This window comes from Mercenaria mercenaria, chromosome 9, assembly GCF_021730395.1.
Source record: "Mercenaria mercenaria strain notata chromosome 9, MADL_Memer_1, whole genome shotgun sequence".
Lineage (NCBI taxonomy): Eukaryota > Metazoa > Mollusca > Bivalvia > Venerida > Veneridae > Mercenaria > Mercenaria mercenaria.
This window is the reverse complement of record NC_069369.1, coordinates 71,398,645-71,422,731: the sequence shown is the minus strand read 5'-3', so window position 1 is coordinate 71,422,731 and position 24,087 is coordinate 71,398,645. Positions and strand designations below refer to the sequence as shown.

The 24,087-nt window shown below is 35.5% G+C and overlaps 1 protein-coding gene across 3 annotated transcripts in view; it reads right to left on the bottom strand.

Moving 5' to 3' along the window:
• The window catches only part of LOC123547420 (protein SERAC1-like), a 59,016-nt gene that overhangs the window by 32,605 nt on the left and 2,324 nt on the right, over nucleotides 1-24,087 (bottom strand). For all 3 annotated transcript variants that reach the window (XM_045334507.2, XM_053551670.1, XM_045334506.2), the window contains exons 2-8: nucleotides 19,203-19,430; nucleotides 18,760-18,787; nucleotides 17,737-17,870; nucleotides 16,452-16,502; nucleotides 15,894-16,022; nucleotides 2,322-2,440; nucleotides 271-393 (exon numbers count right to left, since the gene is read on the bottom strand). In XM_045334507.2, the coding sequence (XP_045190442.2) occupies nucleotides 271-393; nucleotides 2,322-2,440; nucleotides 15,894-16,022; nucleotides 16,452-16,502; nucleotides 17,737-17,870; nucleotides 18,760-18,787; nucleotides 19,203-19,386 (768 nt within the window). In that variant the 5' untranslated portion in view covers nucleotides 19,387-19,430. The remainder of the gene's footprint in view (nucleotides 1-270; nucleotides 394-2,321; nucleotides 2,441-15,893; nucleotides 16,023-16,451; nucleotides 16,503-17,736; nucleotides 17,871-18,759; nucleotides 18,788-19,202; nucleotides 19,431-24,087) is intronic.

Below are 24,087 nucleotides of genomic sequence, written 5' to 3'. Positions count from 1 at the left end.
ATTTCCTAAGTACAAAAGGGGCCATAAATCTTGCAAAAAGCAAGATGGAGTTATGTTTCTTGCTATACAGGGTCAGCTTATGATGGTGAACAAGTATTCCAAGTTTCAAAGCAATAGCTTTGATAGTTTAGGAGAAAAGCTGACCTAAACATAAAACTTAACCAGGCAACGCCGACGCCGACGCCGACGCCGACAACCGCTCAAGTGATGACAATAACTCATCATTTTTTTTCAAAAAATCAGATGAGCTAAAAATGAGAATAATCAAACCTCAACAATATTTTTTGGTTTTCCTTCCAGTAGTACTTTGTCTGTGAACTGTTTAATACCGTTATCAACACCTTCTTTCTGAAGAGCTGCCAACAAACTTCGTAATGCACTTTCTACAGTTTCCTTTAAATACATAAACATAAAAGATACACATTATTTATCATTGGGCTTATTAATAACACTCAACATTAAAAGATGTGGGGTCATTGAGGAAAGAGGCATTCCCTGTGTCCCTGTACTTACCATCCTGACCCCACATATTTCTGTGGAGGGTCACTAAAATTCCCAATAAATTGTTTGTTTTATCGACCACTAATTTTTAGTCTAGCTTGACATGAAAATCTTCTGACCTCCCACAAAAAATATATAAGGTCATCATATGACCAAATTTTAATTATTAAATGAAAATGCTAGAATCTTTTGGGAATTAAATCAATAAGTTTTAGTACTGTTTTACACCAAAGGAAGGTAACATTCCATTTTTTTCCCACTTAAAGCAGAATACATGTACCTTTAGATGTTAGTCAACATTTCAAAGATGTTATATCTATGTGATAAAGAATGGTTAAATTCCTTCTACCACATAATTTATATCCAATTTTTACTGTGTAACCAACACAGCTGATAGTTTTTGCAAACAGTTTATAGACTACAGTAGTATTTTCTCATTAATAAGTTGAACTGATTAGAACTTACTGAGTCACTTTATTCCAACATTTTTACAAAAATATATTAATTAATCTGAGGGCATGCACAAAAAGTGGTAACTATGTATTACTAAGAGAAAAAACACACTGAAAGAATGAGAATTATCTACAAATCTGCTATAATTAGATATCACACTGCAAAATTAAATAAATTTGACATTTGAACAACAAATTATATATCATAAACTGTGGGTCAAAAGGACAGTTTTAAAGTTTGAGACATTAACAATTTCTGAAAATGTGTGTAATGAACGAATATACCTACTAAAATGCAACAGATTTTCAACTAATATACACTCGAAACCCGTTATAACGCTTCTCGATATACCGCGGTATTCGTTATAACGCTGTATCGTCTTGGCTCCCAAATTTTAGAGGGTAAAAAAAATCAAAAATCAAAAAAAAAAAAAAAAAAAAAAAAAAAAAAATCCGCGGATGTTATTTAATTTGATCATAACCAGCGTTAAAACTACATGTACGTGTACATTAACACCTTTCCATGACAACTTGCTAGCTGCTAGCTTACTTGTTTGCGTATCGCCTTTGTTAAAGTTTCAATACATGTAGACCTGTGACAATTAGGCAATCAGTACCGTGTCAAAATTAGATTGTTTGCATTAACAAGCGTGGAAGATCGGTCAGTCAACTATCAAACCGTTTAAGTTTGCACCAATTAAGTGGATGACATTAACACTCGAGTGAATAAAAACCGAACAACAGGCCCAGTTTTGTAATAAAATGCAGCCGTTTTTCATAATGATCATTCTCGGTTCGTCGGAATTTGCGAAGATTCGACGCACTGAAAGCCATATTGAGAATGTTCTCCCTTTTTAATATCGTATATTAACGACGGCGATTTAACAATTTTCTATCTTATTTATCGATTTTCTTCATGTATTCAAAATTATTTCTTTTAAGATTGTCCGCGTTTTTTCTCTTTTAGTTACATAAACCCCCAGTGCAATTGCAGTGCGTATGTAATTCTCATGACAGCGCATTCCTCACACAGCGTTATACATGTTTACTTCCGGGATAAACAATTTCAACTTTCTTTTAGAATCACGACAAAATGAGAAGATGACACAGCGTTATAATTCTTTTAATGTAATTTTCAGTAGCATTTAAGGTAAATAAATGTCCCGTTTATACGATTCTTATTTCTTATTAACATAAAACAGCGTCCAAAATACGTCTTATACATTACCGATGGGTGGGGTATTGCATTTACCGCTGATACGATCAACCCGCGTTATAAATTTAACCCCGCTAGATCCGCGGGTCTCGAACCTTGGACCCCGATGACAGCGTTATAACAGGGTCCCAGTGTACTTATATTGTTCCTACCTTTGGAGGTGGCAGCCATGGCATAGGTCTGAATAGTCTATAGTCTGAGTTTGGTATCCTGGCCAAACTCACCATTGTTTGGTTAGAGCATGCCTGTGCAACCATTCTATACTGGAAATCTGTAATACAGTTTCACAGGATAGTCAACCCTCTTTACAAGAAATAATGACTGTCAACTAACAGTGGACATCTACTGATCGCAAATCACCATTCTATGTAGTTGATGCACATAGGTCTGCATTATCAAAAAATATTGCCCTTACACATTTTCAAGAGTACCGCTTAGCTCAATAAGGAAGAGTGCAGATCTACTGATCACAGAGCCATGATTTGATCCCCAAGCAAGGTGTATGTGACAATTTGATAAAAGACATTGTGTCTGAAATCATTCATTCTCCACCTCTGATTCATGTGGAGAAGTTGGCAGATACTTACTGAGAATAAGTAAGTACTGGTACAGAATCCAGGAGTGCAAGTTAGGTTAGGTCAATTGCCCGCTGTTACATAACTGAAATACTGTTGAAAAACATCACTAAACTCAAAACAAGAGGGCCATGATGGCCCTATATCGCTCACCTGAGTTTAGTTGGGCCCACTACATGATGCTACATACCAAAGACATTAAATTTTATCATATACTATTACTGTTTGTAGATGACCAGTTAAACACATTTAACTTAATAATAACAACAATTTTTGTGTATCTCACTTTTAATGTTTTTGTGATGGCTTGTCATTATGTTTCTATAAAATGAAGGTTCTAAACCATTGTTGAATGTTAGTATTTTACTTAATATTAGCATTGTTTTACAAAAGTTGTATTATGTATTTAATTGTATGTTCCAAGACAGCATGACAAGTTTTTATGACAATAATAATATTTCTAAGGTAGTTCTGCACATTCGGATTGACCAACAAATTTTTCATAATGGTGTCTACAGGAAAATCTTAACTTTCATAACATTTTCACGAATAGAAATTTTTCTACAATGTAGATTTTAATGAAACTTCTGTTATAAAAATATGATCTATAATGTGGTGAAATAAAATGTATAGGTCCATGTGCTTATTTTTGAGATATATGACCATGATTAAAGTGAACCGCACATTCATGTTAATTTTAATTTTGAATTATTAAATGTTTCAGATGTTTTAATACCATATTTCAACTTTAGAAAGATAGTAACAGTGCCATTGAAATAAATTTAGTCACAGACTGCTATTAATTCATAAATGATCCAGGCTTTATTCTACATTTTAGTTATGCTATAACTTCCAGTTTATCAAATGTGCAGAACTACCGTAAACAAGTGCAGCAGCCAAGAAATTTTTTAACAGAAGCAGACTGATTAAAATCTGTATTTTTTTCCATACACCTATTCATTCTTATTGCAGCTGGGTTGTCTGTTACTAATATGAACATTTGAGCAATAATATAGTCAGTGTCTTAATATGATAAAAGCAACTAACAACAAAAACATTTTTAAAACTATTAAACATAACTAACAACAAAACATGAAAGGGGACAACAGAAAATTTGATATATACATGATTCTAAATTATTATTAATGAAGTGTACTCAAAAAAGATTTATAAATCATTGCCGTAACCAGAACTGAAAAAAAACACCGAGGCAGAATTTTTTCTGGAATGAGTGTTGCATATATTGGCATAGGTACAAACTACGACTGTACAAGTCATTAATTAATTTGAACATTTTTTCTTCACTATAAAAAGCATAATGGAGTTGTGACATATATTAAGGCATGGTTACAGGGGCCAATCCTGAGAAAAAATTTGGAATTCTACAAGTCAAAATGGTGCATTTTAAGTCATTTCAGATAAAAAAAAATCTGAACAAAACACACATACAACTTGCCTGCAATAAATTGGAGTACAAGTTGAGATCTGGGGTGGTCCTCCTTGAAAATTTTTGACACTATACAATATAAAGCTGTGCATTTTAAGCGATTTAGACAAAAATCTGAGCACATCAGAGTAAAATGTACACACTACTCGCCAGCATAATTGGAGTACATGTCGAGAGTTGGGTGAGAAATTTAGAAATTATACAAGACAAAGCTGTGTATTTTAAGCCATCTTAAAAAAAAATATGAGCAAATAAGGTTAAAAAGTATGCACTATTCGACTGCATAATTAGAATACAGGTAAAAATGGGTTTTCGAGATCCTCCCCAGGAAACTTTCAAATTATAAAAGACAAAATGGTGCATTTTAATTTAACACATCTTTGACCCAAAAAATCCGACAGAATCGGGTTGAAATGTACACATTACCCGCGCAGAAATAGAGATAGGGGTCCGGTGTCCTCACCGTGAAATTATACAAGATAAAATGGTGCATTAAAGCCATCTCCGACAAAAAAATCTGAGCAAATCAGGTTAAAATGTGGGCATACACCTTACTTGTTTGTCTGCGTAATTGGAGTGAAAGTACAGGTGGGGTTCGGGACCCTCTTAGAGAAATTTGGAAATTCAATAAGGCAAAACTATGCATTTCAAAGCCATTTCAGACAAACGAATCTCAGCAACTCAGGTTGACAGGTTTACCATACTAGACTGGTAAATCGGAGAACAGGTATTGGGCTAACTGTTAAGTTATACAAGAAAAAAGTATGTTTTTTTTCAGCCAGTTTAGATGTAAAATTGTTAGCAAAATGTTATGTGATTCACAAACAGAAGTACAAAATTAAGTGCTTATGTGAGGTCATCCCATGATGCCAAAGATGTGTCGAGAATCTGAAAACATTTGATCAACACGACCACATGCTAAGCAAAATTTCTATGATTGTATCTAGTATTTCATATGAAAAGTAGTAACTAAATACACAAAGGTGAGTAATTCCTACCACGTTTTCAAATACAAAAGAATGTAATTACATAACACACATGCATTTTACTATAATAATAACCTTTACTATGCTATATGCAACAACTTAAAAGTTCCTCTGCTATCATTTCAAGTATGTTTAAAAGTTAGATATTACATCAAAGCTGTTTTACACTTAAGACAAATACAACAGCAATAAAAATTCATCTAAAACTTAAAAAAATGGAAAACTTTGTCAAAATGTTTATAATAAGACCAAAGACATATAATTATATTGCAAATAAAATGTAACAAGTGGCCACCCTGAAACAAAGTTAAACCACTATGAATGCCAACCTCTATATGGAGAGGTTGGCATTCATCATACCAGGAGGGTGAAATTGTTAAGTGATTTTAATTCAGTTTTGTGGCTAGTTCCAATGATAATGCAAAAACTGTTATGTATAAAAGTAAACAAGTTTGTGATCTGACCAGTATGTTTCTACAGTTCCAACACTGCCACTACAATTTGCAAATACCAGATCTATTGTTGACCCGTGATCGGTTGTTGGTTCATGCATCATTTGTTGGCAACATAATCTTTCGATCATAAATCGTTTCAGACTGTCATGTTGTGAAACATCTATATTGAAATCTCCCATGATAACTAATGGTTTATCTGAGTCGAGGTGCTCAAAAAGCTGTTTTTCAATAGTTGAAACAGGACTATGAAAAGAAAGACCTGGTGATTTGTACAGAATCACAATTTGCATTTGCATTAGCATATGTTTTACATCTACGACTATCCACTCAAAATTCGTTGTACTATAGCAATGGCATTTAGAAACTGTGATATCATTTTTAACATACAAGGCTAAACCATGAGACGGTCTGATGTTCTGTTTTGTTTGGTTTTGGTCATTTCTTATTAGCTGAAACCCATTTATTGAATAGTCTGAATTTTCATCTCTTCGGACTAATCTTGTTTCAGCAAGTCCAATCACATGTGTCGACATGATATTCTGCTCTACTGCTACATCTTCAAAATGTCTGTGCAATGATCTACAATTGTTATAGACTATTTTAAAATGTTGATCAGAATTGACTGTGTCAAGTGGGACATAACAGAGTTGAAGATTTGCTTTAGAATAAAGTCTTTCCATTTCTACTTCTACACGTTCATCCAAAGACAATGCCTGTTCATTGAAGTTCAAAATATGGAGATTTTTAATAGATCTCACTCTGCTTAAAGCTACATAATGGATATGTGGATTTTTTCTTGGTTTACGCTGTGACAAATCTATAACAACTTGGTCAAGAGTAGTTCCCTGAGCTCTGTGAACAGTTTTACCTGCAGACGGTTGTAATGGAAACTGTATTCTCTGAATTGTGTTTTGTCTCAGTGGAAATGTTCGCTCTATGTCAAATATGGGAGTCCAACTGTCATCAATTAAGTGATGATAAAAACCTCTATTGTGATATTTTTTTCGTCTTTCATTGCCTATTCGTTTGTTGTCAAAGTTTACCCATATAATACTGGGTCTATTTGTATCAGCTTGCTTGTATTCTATATATTTAACTACACAAGAGGCACCATTAGTTAGCCCATCTTCTGTATCAATATTAACAGTCATATATCATGCCAACCACTACTATCAAAGAGTAGTGCAAACCCATCGTACTACAGGCATCTCTTGGTAGTCTTTTCAAAATATCATTTTGTCTATCCTGTGATATGTTTGCTCCTACAACTGAGTCATGACAAGAAATTTCAACTTTTTGAGAATTAATGTTATTGATGATTTTGTCATTAAATGCTTGCATAAAGCAATTTTCTGCAAATATATGGGGTGCATTCTGTGGGTATGTTACCGAGTTTGGATCAACCTGACATTGTTGGATCTGTTCTTTGTCATGGTCTGTCATTTTATTGTGACGTAACCTGTTTAACAGCTCTGCAAATTCATTGTCATTCTTTTGTCGCATGATCTCAGTCAACTCAAACATGGAAAAGTGATCTTGCCAGAAATTAGTTGCTAAAGCAGATGCATCATGTGTAAGGTCTTGAAATATCCAAGATCCTGCCACTGGCTTTAACTGGTACAAGTCACCTACAGCTATGATGCTTTTACCACCAAAAGGTATTCTTGTGCCCGTCAGTTCTTGAAGTCTTTGGTCAATAAACTTTAGCATTGAATTGCTAACCATTGATATCTCATCTATAATGACAACTGAAAGGTTTCTATACTTTGACCTAAATGTGTTGAGCTTGTCACAATTTAAAGTTTGTTCCTTTTGCTTAAATTTTTGATGGAAAGCTGTCGATATTGTTGAACCATTGATGTTGTAAGCTGCTTTACCAGTATACGCACACAACAGTACCCTTTTCTCATCTGCATTTTCACCTTCTCTGAGATTAAAATATCTGTACAAAGTCTGATACAAAGCCTTTATTACTACACTTTTACCAACACCTGCTCCTCCAGTCAAAAAAGCATACAATGGCACATCTTTTGTTTTTACCCAATGTATAACATGGTTGAAGAAGTGTCTTTGTTTTGTATTCAAACATCTCAAAAGTTCTCTGTAGTGTTCATCTGGCATCACATTTTCATTTACATCAATTGTAGCAGATGAAGCACAGCTTCCTAGTTCAATACCAATATCATATTCTCTCTGCTCATTAGCTCTATCAGGATTGAAATAAACAAATGTCTCAGATTCAACTGACTCTTCCTCAGCTGTTTCTGCTTCAACTTGTTGTGTTTCTGGGGCTATTTCATCATACGCATCAAAGTCATTTTCTGCAGCTTCCCGAGCCATTTCTAGCTTCTCAACATGGTGTTCATACAGTTTGCACTTGCTGTCAATTTGATGCTTTTTTGCTTCATAATGCTCCTTATAAGTTTCATAGTTAGCTGTCAAATCTGTCATTTCATTTCTCCATGGCAGAAACAAAAGAAGTTTTTCTCGAAAATGATTATCTTCATCTGATTTGAGATTAAATCGAACATAACGTATAACTTTGTGGTTTTGTCTCTTTCTAATTTTGATACCATTTTTCAGTATCAAGAGAGTTTGGTTATCATTGAATACTTCATGTTCAACCATGTTATCATCATCATTCACATCTTGGTCAGTAGGAGGAGTATCATCATCATTTGGATAGACAACTTCTAACTGTGATACATAATCAGCAAGACACCAGTTTTCGAGACACGTTGGTCTTCTTGAATACCTTCTGATGATATTGTCAGCTACAATATCTGTTGAAGAATCTGGCAGCTTGTCCAATACACTTTTTGTCTTGAGAACCTGTATTCGCTGATTTGGTTGTGACGTGTTAATAAATACTACATCTCTTGTGCTCCTAGTCAAAGGCATTTGAAGTACTAAGTAAGCTGCTTCTTGGGCACTAACCTCAACACTATTTGAAAATACATTTCCAATGTGTCGAACCTGTCTCTTTATATCTAAATTTCCATTTCTGGCCTCCTTTGCAGCAGCATGCAATAATGTACTCATTCCCCTCTGTGATTTACTAATATAAGATACAATGTACATTGCACAAGCATATGGGTCTAATACAAACTGAATATCAATGTTTGCTTTCCAGGCTCTTAAGACTGCCTCGTTGTACAAATTTACACGAATATCTTTAGGTGTCCTTTCTAGAAATACTTTAGATGCTTTTAAAGAACTTCGTATGCACTTAATATAGTCTTCCTCTGTCATTTCCAAAAATTCAGTTAAAAACTGTTCATACGACATATCTAATCCATCTTTTTCAGAATTCATTTTCTCTTGTACCTTTTTGTACATTTTCTTGTACTTGTCAACATCTGACTCAAGTGGCTCTAGAACCATTGTCTGATTTAATGGTGGAAGTGGGTAACCAAATCGACAAATTTTATCCTCCTTTTTGTGACAGGTCCTTGAATGTTTATGAATTTGTAACTGAATCAAATCTTGTAAGTGTATTTCATCTGAACAGCATTTCAAATACTTGTCAACATATGCAGTTATTTCTTCATTGGAACTACTGTTATATTTGGGAGCATCTTCCACCCAAACTATCATATGAATATGTGGAGAACCTCTCTGTTGAAATTCAACTCGATAGAAATAGTCTGTCATACAACCAAGGCAATTGTGAGAACTTTTCAAAACAATTTTTATAAATTGCTGAACCCTATGCTCAAAATATCGAGAACATGTTACAGGGTCTTTTTGAATCAGCTTTATTTTCTGTTCCCACGTCAAATTGTTTATCTGCTCTTCAGAATATTCAATGCCATCATTAAGATTTGATAACATATTCAATAAATCTGACCATCTTGTATCTGCAGATGAAAGTGACATGAACCAAGTTGGCAAACCAAGTTGTCGTATCATTGCAAAGATATCTTTTTTTCTTGTTTCTAAATATGACGGAGAATTTCTAAGCTGTTTGAAAATGTAATATCCTTGATCTTTTTGTACCATGTCATCCATGTAGTCTGAATTTCTAGCCTGAACTGCTGTCAATTTCTTCTTTTCAAAATTACCTCTTCTAACAGCAAGATTAACTTTGTCATTTAGTTGCTTCATTTGAATTTTTTTCAATTTAAAAAATATATTTGGTACACTATTGGCTGCTCGTCTATCACTGCTTCTCAGTTCCCATTTAGCAATATCACTATAGCTTACTGGGATTAATCTTTCTGCATTGTCAGTTCTCCTTTGTCCACAAAATATGGTTGGGAAACATAAAAATTCTGAATCTGTATCTTGATATATACTAAGAGGTCGCTGACCTTCTCCTGGAGCAAAGGTAAATGTATTGTTTCTATTCTCAATATCTGCATCATCAAGAAGAGTGTCTATGTTTCCTACATTTTCTTGTGTGTTTTCTTCTGCATCTGAATCATAAGTTGAATTTTCTAGACTTTCACCTTGAAAAGCAGACATAACATTTTTGTCTTTTTTTGTAAAACTGTCAGGTGTTGTAATATCAGATGAAAAAAATTCTTGCACTGTATCTTCGCAGTCTTTTGTTACATGTGCAGCCCATTCTTCATCTATTAGCACTGTTGAGTTTTTGTAGAAGTCACTATTTCTCTTAAGCCAGTGCAATGCTACTAAAACACGTAATGGCCGCACATTCTCTGAAAACGCACAGGATTTGTATGACAATTTCTTTTTCAATTTAACAGCTACTGTTACATTTTCATCAAATGGTCTTGGAAGTGCATTTACAACAGGTTGAATATCAACAGGAACATTGACAACATTCCCTTTCACAGAATACTGACGACCCCTTGGCAACTCTCTGATCTGCATGAATGGTATACGTAAAGAAATTAATCTTTCTTCCAATGGATGCAAATGAAGCTCATTCGGTTTTTCAGGCCAACTCATACCATTCTTTACAGATAACTTTGGAACTTTTTTTTTTAAAAGACTGGTTTTACAAGTTGTACATATCCATTCTAAACCATCAATAGACAATGTCCCAGTCAAAAGCTGGGAATCAATAACACGTTTAATGCTGCTAATATTGCAAACACTTTGCTTAAACCAGGTCTGCTTACAACAAGTGCAGATAAACTGAGGTCCAACTTTTATGCTTTCATGAAATAGTGAGATGCAACTCTCAATGTCACTTCCTTGCTTCGTTCGTTTAGCAGCAATGTTCTCAGTTTGCCTAAAATCAGGCTTCTTTCGCTTTTCAGCTTTTCTGGTCTTATCATTAAGTAAGTATCTTTCTTTTGTCCTAGCATGTGAACGAGATATTAGTTTTGTTATCCTTTCTTTTTCTAGCACATAAGGTTTCATTCTAGCACTTCTTTTTGAGGCTCTCTGAACAAGGGTTTCCTTACTTCTGAACTCTTCATCAGCTCTTGCTTTTTGTTTTGAAGTTTTCTGTATTGCTTTTTCCTTATTTTTGAACTCTACATCAACTCTAGCTTTTTGCTTTGAAGTTTTCTGCATTGCTTTTTCCTTATTTTTGAACTCTACATCAACTCTAGCTTTTTGTTTTGATTCTCTTTCTTTGTTTGCGTAACCTAAAGCTCTTGCTTTCTGTTTTGAAGTTTTCTGCATTTCTTTTTCTTTACTTCTGAAATCTATGTCGGATCTTGCTTTTTGCTTTGAAGTTTTCTGCATGCCTTTTTCCTTATTTTTGAACTCTACATCAACTCTAGCTTTTTGCTTTGAAGTTTTCTGCATTGCTTTTTCCTTATTTTTGAACTCTACATCAACTCTAGCTTTTTGCTTTGAAGTTTTCTGCATTGCTTTTTCCTTATTTTTGAACTCTACATCAGCTCTAGCTTTTTGCTTTGAAGTTTTCTGCATTGCTTTTTCCTTATTTTTGAACTCTACATCAACTCTAGCTTTTTGCTTTGAAGTTTTCTGCATTGCTTTTTCCTTATTTTTGAACTCATCATCAACTCTAGCTTTTTGTTTTGATTCTCTTTCTTTGTTTGCGTAACCTAAAGCTCTTGCTTTCTGTTTTGAAGTTTTCTGCATTTCTTTTTCTTTTCTTCTGAAATCTATGTCGGATCTTGCTTTTTGTTTTGAAGTTTTTTGCATTTCTTTTTCTTTACTTCTGAAATCTATGTCGGATCTTGCTTTTTGTTTTGAAATTTTCTGCATGTCTTTTTCCTTATCTTTGAACTGTGTTTCAGTTCTAGCTTTTCTTTTTGAAGCTGCCTGGATTTCTCTTTCTTTTTCTTTAAACTCTGGATTAGTTCTTTTAGCTTGTTTAAATTTCTTAAAGTACTCTTTCCTATCTTTCTTTTTATGTCTTACAACAATCCAATCTTCTTGTTCCCCCGAGTTCTGCATAAGACTGCTTTTTTGCTTACTCATTTTATGATCTCTTCTTATCTCTTGATCTTCAAAGTATTTTGCTAATAGATCTGAGGCATTACTACTTTCACCACCTGAGACAGCTAATCGCAACGGCAATATTTCATACTGACAAGACAGATCAATCTTCATGCTACTATACATAGCATACATAAAGGTAACATGATCATCTAGGCAGATAAATGACATCAACATACATTTACCATCAGGACTAGACAACCCATCTTTACCATGTGAATGAGAATCAAAAAGCCAGAACAAGTCATCTTTGACAAAAACTGCTGAACAAATTGCTCCAATCATCACCAAAACATGTTGTACATTTTGAAATGCTGTATGTAAAGACTGGTGTAAAGAAGGTAAAGCAGAACTGCCAAACTGTTCAACAGCAACTCCTGATATAATGTCTGCCTTTTCAACACAAACAAGCCTTGATAGAACGTTTACTTTATCTGGAATTTCGTCTAGACTCAGCAATCTGTGTCTAAATTTTTCAAGACGTTTCAAGGTGTTTAAAACACTTTTATATATCTGATCACCTGTATTAAGCACATCATCTAATAACTCTCTTGATGAAAAATTAGAATACTGTGCATAAATTAAAGCACACAATGCATTGATAGTACACTGACTTCCTCTTGAATCAACAGAAAATCTGACATCACCTTGATGGTAAGAACCAAATATTACTGACCTACTACTTTCATTCATAGATTTAACAGCATGAGCATAATACAGAGTTTCATTTTTATTCACTGATGCAACATTTTCTACTGTCATAATGACAGGATCTAGTAAAATTTGATCCACATTTTCAACTCTATTTAGTGAACAAATTTCAGGCTCAGAACAAGTCTCATTATCAATCAGAATTTCAGGCTCAGTACCAGTCTCATTATCAATCTGAATTTCAGGCTCAGTACAAGTCTCATTATCAATCTGTATTTCAGGCTCATTATCAATCTCAATATCAATCAAAAATTCCAGCTCATTATCAATGCACTCAGATGGTCCTTTATCAAATAAAGGACTAATGGGGCGGGCTCCACCCCCATCTGAGTTAATCAGGCGCCCATTTTCTCCATCATTCTTCCGAATCACTGCCTTCCTTGCCAGTGCTCTTCTCCAGTTCTTCCCTCTAGGCATCTCCTACTAGTGTATCACTACAAAATCCAGTCTTGACTATAAAATCCACACTAAATCCACACTATTGTTATGCCACACACTATTAATCCACAAGTTTTTCACTTGTCACTATCAATAACACAAATATTTATAGTTTATAGTTTGTTGGAATATAATCCTTGATATAATTCATGTAAGCCTAGAAAAGAAAAATATGGTATTTAATGGAATCATAATAAAAATAAACTAGACATAATTGCAAAAACAAATAAACTTTTGACTGATTTACATATGTATTTATATTATTTTAATTTATTTGTTTTGGGTTTAACGCCGTTTTTCAACAGTATTTCAGTTATGTAACAGCGGTCAGTTAACCTAACCAGTGTTCCTGGATTCTATACCAGTACTAACCTGTTCTCCGCAAGTAACTGCCAACTTCCCCACATTATTTTAATTATTTTAAATATCTAATTAATTATCATTATCATTTCTATTCTTTAATGTTCTAAAATATTTATAGATAGTTAAAATAGTATCTGAAAAGGAAATAAAAGTAGACACTGTGATCAGCCAGGCAGTTAAATTCCAGGAAGAGGTTTTCTCATACATGGGTGACAGTGATAGCACTTTAATTGTGATACATTTTTAAAAGATTACTATGTTGTAAAATAAAAGAAGCAAAAACTTATTGCTTCAAATCCTCAGTCATAAAAAGAAAAAGTGGACATCAATAGTTTTAACATGTCACCCATGGCACTTCACCTGGTACACTACGAAATCTCAAGTATGCATAATTTGATATTATTATAGAACTCCTTGTATAACAGGATGCATCTGAAAAAAAAATAGAAGAAATAAAATGCAATGACAAAAAGACATCAAAAAGTTGAAAGATCCATTGAAAACTGTGACCTCTAACACATTTGCAGACTTTTGTGCCTATATTAACTCACTTGGCATCTATCAATTACATGTAGTCAGGGAAATTAAAGTAAAACAGAGTTGCTAATAAATCATATTCTTGGTAGAGGGTCGCACAAGGGCCATTTGTGTGAAATTATTTTAAAATCAGGCCAGCAGTTTCATACAAGAAGATTTTTAAAGTTTCCATTATATACATATAGGGAAAAATGACCACTGACCTTAGCGGCCATGTTTTTTTGACGAATCAGAAAAAAATTGAACAGTTTTGGTAGACGGTCACCCAAGGACCATTTGTGTGAAATAATTTTAAAATCGGGTCAATAGTTTCATACAAGAAGATTTTTAAAGTTTCCACTATATACATATAGGGAAAAAGTGACCACGTCCTCTAGCGGCCATGTTTTTTGACGAATCAAAATAATTTGAACAGTAAAGGTAGAGAGTCACACAAGGACCATTTATGTGAAATTATTTCAAAATCAAGCCAGCTATTTTATACAATAAGATTTTTAAAATTTCCATTATATACATAAAAGTAAAAATGACCACTGACAGCCATGTTTTTTGACAAATCGGAAAAAACTGAACAATCTTGGTAGACGGTCACACAAGGACCATTTGGGTGAAATTATTTTAAAATCCGGTCAACAGTTTCATACAAGAAGATTTTTAAAGTTTCCACTATAGACATATAGGGAAAATAGACCACGCTCTCTGTCCGCCATGTTTTTTGAGGAATCAAAATAATTTGAACAATCTTGGCAGAGGGTCACACAAGGACCATTTGTGTGAAATTATTTCAAAATATTTTTTTGGAAGATTTTCCGATGTACAATCAAGTAACCCCTGGGGCGGGGCCAATTTGACCCCAGGGGTCATGATTTGAACAAATTTTGTAGAAGTCTACTAGGCAATGCTACATGTGAAATATCTAAGATATAGGCCTTCTGGTTTATTTTCAGAAAATTTTTGAAGATTTTCCTATGTAAAATCAAGTGACCCCTGGGGCGGGGTCAATTTTGACCCCGGGGGTCATAATTTGAACAAATTTTGTAGAGGTCCACTAGGCAATGCTACATGTGAAATATCGAAGCTCTAGGCCTTCTGGTTTATTTTTAGAAATTTTTTGAAGATTTTCCTATGTAAAATCAAGTGACCCCTGGGGCGGGGTCAATTTTGACCCCAGGGTCATGACTTGAACAACTTTAGTAGAGGTCCACTAAGCAATGCTACATGTGAAATATCTAAGCTCTAGGGCTTCTGGTTTTTGAGAAGAAGATTTTTTAAGATTTTCCTATGTAAAATCAAGTGACCCCTGGGGCGGGGTCAATTTTGACCCCTGGGGCGGGGTCAATTTTGACCCCGGGGTCATGATTTGAACAAATTTGGTAGAGGTCCACTAGGCAATGCTTCACACCAAATATCTAAGCTCTAGGGCTTCTGGTTTTTGAGAAGAAGATTTTTGAAGTTTTTCCTTTCGGTTGCCATGGCAACCAGAGTTCTGCATGGAATTCAATTCTTTGAACAATTTTTGTAGAGCTTCACCCAAGGAACATTCCTGTGAAGTTTGGATGAAATTGGCTTAGTGGTTTATGAGGAGATGTTGTTTAAAGGAAAGTGTGGACGGACGGACGCCGGACTGACGGACGCCGGACGGTGAGCGATCACAATAGCTCACCCCGAGCACTTTGTGCTCAGGTGAGCTAACAAAGAAACCAAAGAGAAGTTTTCATGTCATATTAAATAACAGTTGATTTAATCAGTTGTCAAATTTGAGTCCTAACTTAAATAAATTGCCTAAACATGGTGTATGATAACAAAATTAAATTTTTTGACCCACCTTCCCAGTCATTGTCAGTTATCAAAGCTCTCAGACCTCTACGACGTATATCAGGGTCTTTTGACTCTGCTAGCTTCAACAGTATGGCTGGATCTCTTGTCTTTGACTGTGCCCATGGAATAATCTTCCCTGCAAACGAAATTTCTTTTTCAATCTTAGGCTTGAAACTAAAGCTTGTTTATTTTTTAAAAAAACCTTAAGCTCCATAAGGCTTTAAATTTTATGCTAAAAACAGATAAAGCAGTTGTCCAAATAGATATGTATAATTAGAAAAGCACTACAACTTTAAATTTTGATATTGCATATATTACGGTAAGTTGTACTGCCAAAACCATAAAGGGAGGTAATTAAAACAATGGATTCAGTAATACTTCTACACTTTGAACTTATTTTCAAACCTTAGAGAAATACGTCAGGATACAAACTATCGTAAAATGGGATTTAAAAAGAAATTAAGGCATTCTATGTTCACAACAAAAAAATGTGGTACTAGCGACATTATAAACAAAAGCATTATGAGCCTTTTAGAAGCTGCTGCACAAAATGTCAATAACTTACTTTTAGCTTTCTCAATGTTGTAATCTACCCTTCTCTTGATGTCCTCTGAAACTGAAATATAAAGGAAAACATTAATTTTACAAAATCCACCAGAACTATCCATACAACAGATTGTTCAACTGTTAGACAAATGAGCCATAACTTTCAGTATATGAGACTATCTTAATACAATTCATTACAAAACTCAGAAGAAAAACAACTTCAAACAAATTTTCTAAGTCGAATAAGGGCCATAACTTGATTTAATTTCAACTAAGAGTTCTCTAACTTGTTATATAAGTATCATAATAAGATGGATACCATGCGTGTAATTTCAGCTGTTACTCACAAACATCTTGACAGTTAATTGCATGAAAAACTTCAACCAAGTTTTCTTGGAAATATGAACTCATTCCAGCCAAAAGTTATCTAACTTGGTTATGAATTTATAATTGCTGATTACAGTGCCTTGAGTAAAGATTCAATTCAATACAAGAGATCACAGATTTCAAAGTTTTTCCCTATATAACTCTATGTAAATTATAAAAATAAACAAAGGGCCATAACTCACTCAAAAATTGTTGAACCAGTCTGATTTTCAGGGGGACACAACTAGGGTAAAATACATCATTCTGTCCACGTTTGGTCAAAATCCCCCCAGTAGTTTCTGAGGAGATGCAATAACAAGAAATTGTTAACGGGCGGACAGATGACGGACCACGGACGCAGAATGATTTGAATAGACCACCATCTGATGATGGTGGGCTAAAAATGTAGTTGTTTCAGAGATACAGATTGACAATAAGTTGCACATAAAACTCAAATAAAAGTTAATAGCTGACTGGGAGGTACATTTGTATTATGTAGTTTCAATCCAATACATATAGCTTCTGCTGATATACAGCTTGACAGCATGCAAAAATTTAATCAAATGAGTAGATGACTTACAATTTTTAGAATAAGTGAGCTAGAAATCAATGTGCTCCCTGCATTACAACTGAATCAAGTTGTTATCACAACGTGGTAAGAAGTGACCACCAAGCATGGTCCTGATGGTTTTGTTTTGTTTATTTCATATTTCTTATAGAAACAGAATAGAGACAGAATTTTTACCGGTAGTTTAGTTGGCCTAACATTTTGTGGTGTTAGTAAAACAGCAAGTGTTCCTGGTTTTAAAATTTTAAAGATGAAATTAATTCGAATTGTGTGTTCATTTGTATTTAAATTCATGGACTGTCATGACCACAAAATCAACAACATGTATAACATGCATTTTTTATTAGCAAATGTTGAAAAACAAACTTACACACATCCTCATATTTGAGTTTGAGTGGTTGTTTTGGGTAGAAAAATTCTCTCTCTCTTTCTATTTCATGCACATTGCCGGTCACCTTTAACCTTTTACCTAATGTCCACACCTGGTACGTCACAAAACAGGCACTGAAAAATTCAATGAAGAAAGTTTCTGATTTGAATCACTGTAATGAAAAATTTATTACTTTACTGTGACTGAGTCACTCTCAAATTCTGTGTGCATTATTCATTTTGTATCAATACTAATTTTTAGGCCTTAATAAATCTTTTTAAACTGTTTTACAGTGAAGGTTAGGGTTAGTACCTTTGACTGTGACCTCAAAGACAAAACATCTGACTTGTGACACACCTTTCCATCATGTTTTACATTTTAAATTTTGTGTAAAGTTTCATTAGAATTTTTAATACCATTTAATAGCTATAGCTGAGACTATTTAGATTTCAGATGAATAAGAACTGAACCACAAGGGCACAAGACTGAGTTGTTAAATATCCAAGCATCTGAAAGATAAGTCATGGTAAATCAAACAATAAACCACAAGAACTTAAGAAGGCAATGTATATTTTCATTCTGACATGATCACTGAAATATTCATTTGTACAAGCAGTAATGAACGAGACATCATACAGCATTTTGATGTCATAACTGACAACATGTTCTGTCACTGGTCCATACATCGAGCATTGTTTATTGCAGATTCTAGTGCTGTTTTTCTTTTTGTTTAACTGACAATTCCAGTCAATATTAGAATGTACAGCAAAATGTAAACAACTGTTATTATATGCCTGAATTAATTAAACTGCTTGATTTAAACTACAGTACTTCCTTTTTGCAATCAAGATGAACCAAAATAAAATGCAGAATAGAAATTTAAGTTTCTGACATTAACAAAGTAGTGTAATAATTATATAGCCTTAAAATAGGACATTTTCGGTATTTCCCATTGACAAAACCTGCTACCAACTACACAGCAGAATTATCCGACTGAATAAACAGTTGATAATAATAACATACCTTCCAACCACAACACCACACAAAATACCTGAAAACATTAAAATATTTCAGTTATTTGCAAAACAGACTTCACTTAGAAAAAGCCTTAAGGATACTAACTACTCAGAATTAATTTTTGTTTTGTTTATATTTGATAAATTCATTACATGTTCTTCAAAAGGTAATTTCCTTAAACCTTTTCTTTTAAATGTTTTACTCTTTTTTACATTCATTTCATGTATATATAAGCCCTAAATGTCATCGAGGTAGAGAGTCAGACTACTGACCCTGTCTGCAGAGTTGCAGGCTCAAATCCAGGTGAGACTGGAATATGACCTTGGTCTCAACAGTTACTTACCAAGGCTGGAGGACTAGTTGAAAATGCAAGAAAATCAAGCATTTTTAACATGATTTGTGAGAAATTTCTCCAAAACAATCAATCAATGTAAAATAAAAGTACATACCAATTTTCTGCTTCCTTGATAATCTCAAATATGCCTTCAGAGAATCTGCTGTTTCTTTTGACCTTAAGTTTACTTTCTGCCAAGCTGTTCTATGGCTTAAGAAGATGGGTCTAGCACATCCAATTTCTGCTCCGAGTTCTGTGATTAATGTTGATTTTCTTCCTCTGTACAGAAGGTGAGTCATTCCAGTTGCTTTGATGTCTCATTCAGGAAACTGGAATTTCTTGTCTGGAAACAGTTTATCTTATTAGAAAATGTAAGTATTGCAAAAGAAATAAATACTGACTGTAATAAAAAATTTGGAGACGTTTTTTGCTACTGTTTGTAGGTCATGCCAAAAGGCTTATTGAGTGCGAGTATGAACTAACAGTGCTCGCACTGCCAATCGACATTATCGCCAGATGGCGATTATTTTATTCAAAAGTCGATTAAAATGCAATTTTTGGCGATAGAAAATGGCGATTAATTAATGAAAATTGAACACAGTCTGCTGTTTATTAAATGGCCAGTTATTATCGGCAATTAGCGTGACACCTCGTGTCAGTTTTGTTGTTCACAGTTTGATCTAGGTTGGAGATAACACTTGATCTTTAATTAGTATCATAATATCTATGATTTTTTATATTAATTCTTTCATCAAAATAATATTAAATTTATATGAAATTAAAATTGTTGAAGAAACAAGAGCTGTCTCCATAGGATGACACATGCCCCCGATGGCACTTTAAATGAATAGATATGGCCGATGTTAGAGTTTAGGACCTTTGACCTACGGAGCTGGGTCTTGCGCGCGACATGTCGTCTTACTGTGTCACACATTCATGCGTAGCTATTTTAAAATCCATGCATGAATGACAAAAATATGGGCCGGACACGCCCATCAATGCACTATCATGAAAAATGACTTTTAACGTCTAAGTGTGACCTTGACCTTTGAGCTACGGGCCTGGGTCTTGCGCACGACACGTCGTCTTACTGTGGTACACATTCATGCCAAGTTATTTGAAAATCCATCCATCGATGACAAAGATATGGACCGGACACGCCCATCAATGCACTATCCTTTAATGTCTAAGTGTGACCTTGACCTTTGAGCTACGGACCTGGGTCTTGGGCACGACACGTTGTCTTACTGTGGTACACATTCATGCCAAGTTATTTGAAAATCCGTCCATCGATGACAAAGATATGGACCGGACACGCCCATCAATGCACTATCCTTTAATGTCTAAGTGTGACCTTGACCTTTGAGCTACGGACCTGGGTCTTGCGCGCGACACGTCGTCTTACTGTGGTACACATTCATGCCAAGTTATTTGAAAATCCATCCATCGATGACAAAGATATGGACCGGACACGAAAAATGCGGACAGACCGACAGACGGTTCAAAAACTATATGCCTCCCTTCGGGGGGCATAAAAAAAACACTTGCTCTTTTACGGTATGTAACGGCAATCTTAGATTTTAGCGTATACAGGAAGCACTGAGAGTAGTTTCCCTTTACCGAAATGGCGAAAATCACAAATGAACTTATTTTGAAGTTGGAAAATCGTCTATACCCGTGAATACTATGCATTCACGATATGATCGGGTTGGTCCCGAGGGTCATAGATCTGCGCATTTCACACAAGTATCAATGGTATGTTCAGTGATATGATGAATGTATAATGACATTTATTGAAAATAAATTCAGATTTGCACTAGAAGAAACTTGCAATGAATTCGAATGGAAAAAAGAAGAAAAAAAACATTATTCCTTTATGTTTAATAACTACATACTGTTTTATGACTTTTGATAACCATGAATAACGATAATTGAAAAATAAAGTGTGTTTAAGTGGTCCATGAACAAAAGAAGAATAAATAGCTATAAAATTGTTTTATATTTTTTATTGAAATGCGAAAGTGCATGCGAATAACACACAAGCCAAGTTTGTCTATAATTTTTTCCCTGCAAAAAAAGTGGCTATTAATTTATAATGTAGAGGCGATAGTTAAGAAAACGGTGGAAAAGTTGTTAGCAGAAATGGCCAGGGAGCGTAACGATGGTGATAGACGGTTACTAGGTCATGACGTTTGCTACCAGTGTGGTAAAACGGGCCATTTCAGACCAACTTGCCCAGAATGTAGATGTTACCGTTGTCAGGCAAAGGACATTTGAAGAGGAATTGTCTGGAAGGTCAAGGTCAGCATCAGAATGCCAGGAGTGTTGTAAGCAGTGATTGTTCTAACCATAATACAGACGGAACCAGAGCGGTTTGCTGTGTGGAAAGGCAAAGAGTTACAAAAGAGGCGGTTGGAGAACCAGAAGTGAATTGTGGCAGTCCTCATAGGACTGTGACAGGAAGGCAGCATATGCTGTCAGAAGCAACACAAACAGATAGGTGTGTGACAGTCAGTGAAAGTAAAAGAAGGCAGTCAGGTGATGAAGATGATGTTGTTGGGGTTCGACTTGTACAAAAGAGCAGTTCTTAACATGCCAAAGCGAACGATGATTTTTGATGATGAAGTTATACCACTAATGGTGGAGAAGTTTCCTGAAAATCCGCTTGTAGCGGGAATTACGGTATGCAGGGACAATGTGCCATCAGAGTTTGCGGTCTGCATTAAATGTCAGGAGAACAGGGCAAGCAGTGGCGCTGCAAAGTTAGCTGGTCAAGGGCAGAAGTGGTCTGAAGGAGTTTGCCGAGAGAAGAAGGCTAGAACATCGAGAAAGGCTGTGGATTTAGAAAAGGGTCAGCAGAGGTATTCAGCCAGGGGCAGAAAAACAAGGCAATTCCAGGTGGACTGTTTGAAAAACAGGTGTGTCAAAAGTCAGCTGAGTGGGATTGCTGGGAGGAAGGACCAGGATAGGAAGCGCCAGGTGCGGGGAAGTAACAGAGATTTAGAGGGAGTAGGATCGGCTCAGGAGGCAGAGCCCCCTCCTCAGCAGTATTAAGCAGGAACACAGAGATCGCGACAAGGGACGTCGTACGCCTATTGTGTGATGATATCGCGGATGTTAGCAAAGAACCTGAAATTTCAAGATCTAAATAGTTCCAGTAAAGTATGACACAAGAATTGTAGTTGCAAGGTAGTATCGGGGTGGTACCTGGAAATCAGAAGCAAAGCATTAAATAAAAGGTGCATTAGAGGCCATGGAGTAGTAAAATCATTGGGTAGCAGTGAAGATAATCAAGGGATGTTGTTGGTAAATGTCGGCTGTGGGGACTGCTTAATGTAATTTTTTGGAAGTATAGGCAGTGAAATGGTTAAGGGATGCACAGGAGTAGCAGTGGCAGCCAGCAGATGCGTAGTTGAGAGGTTGAATTCAACTCTAATGGCAGTGCCAGGAGCAGTTGTTGCATGTCACAAGATCAAAAAGTGGCTAAGTACGAGACTTAGGTGGTAGCTTTCGGCAGTGATTTAGCGTGGTAGATGGTGGTGACAAGGAGAGAATGTCTCGGGAAGTTGTATTGGAGCGCTAGAATAGATGAGGGAAGTCCGCAGGGATGGTTGTCTCTGGAGGTGCAGCAGGGCGTGCACAAGGTGTAGAGACAAAGTCTGTGGTCACTGGTGGGGCAGTCTATGGCGTATCGCTTAAGATCTTGTATATGGGGGAGAGCAGGTGTGACAGGAGGACAAGTGGTTGCAATGCTGGAGTCGTGGAGTCATGCAGAAGTCAGGAAGTTGGAAGTTGTGCATCTGAGTCGACGGATAGTGATGGCTAAAGAAGCAACAGTACATGTAGAGAGGTTTGTTAAAGCGGGAGGCCAGTAAAATTTGTGCAAGGATCACATTCGTAATGTGACTGTCACGAGTTATGTGTCATATTTTTCAGGAAGGCAGGAATTTGTGGTCTACCTCGTAGGTTGGCTAAGAAGACGTTGCAGTCTGCCATGTCGGTAGACTGAGAAGGAGTTGTGATTGGCCTTGTAGGTCGAATCAAGAAGGGAGTTGCCTCGTAGGCAACTTGCAAGCTGTCAGTTGCTTGCGGGTGTTTGCATTTTTAGTACTGGTTAAACTTCCAAATGGCTGGAACTGCCCAGGGACGGAGTGCGTTGAACTGACCGCCATTGATTCTGGACTTCTTTTAATATAATGGCGTACAAATTTCAGCATTTCTCAGATTAATGGGATGGGTATTTTGGAGTTTTCTGGGCAGTGGGGTTCAAAATTCTAATATTTGGATGGCATATTGAGCAATAGGGTAGGCTACACTCCTTTTGGGATAAAGTGGGGGGGAGTGTAGTGGTCGATGACCTTTATAAGAGAGTTATACGGTACCGTACCGGGTAACGGGTTTTAACGTGGGATATTCGGGGAGTTGGTGAGCCCGCCATCTTGTAGAAATATGCGTCTGTGATACGTCCGCTGTTTAGGAGGGGTTTATAGCGGGTCTCGACCGAGTTGAGCAGAAACAAACCCTTAGGAGTCGCTTCAATATTGCCAAAGAGAAGTTTCAAAGATGATGGCAAAGATGGAATGTTGCATTTGACAAATTTTGAGGATATATGGTGTACAGGATGTTATGAAAACTGTGAATAATTCCTCTTTTAACATGCTTACCGAGTATTAAAATTCATTCAAATCTACGAATATTCATTCAAAATTGTGAGTTAAATTCAACGTAATGAATATTAAATTATGGAGCAAGTAAATCTGAGGGATGACAACTATAAAATAGATCATAAAACTTCATAAGTCATCGCGCTGTATGAACTAGTTTGCGGTCGATTATTTGATAAAACACACCGCAAAAATTTTCAGACGCGCATACGTTTAAAAATTCTTTTACTATATATTTAAAGTAACTAACCGTATACATCATTAAATTCAGACTTGAACTATAATGCAAAAACAGAACTGAAACAATTAAAAATATCAAAATGACAGCATTTAAAA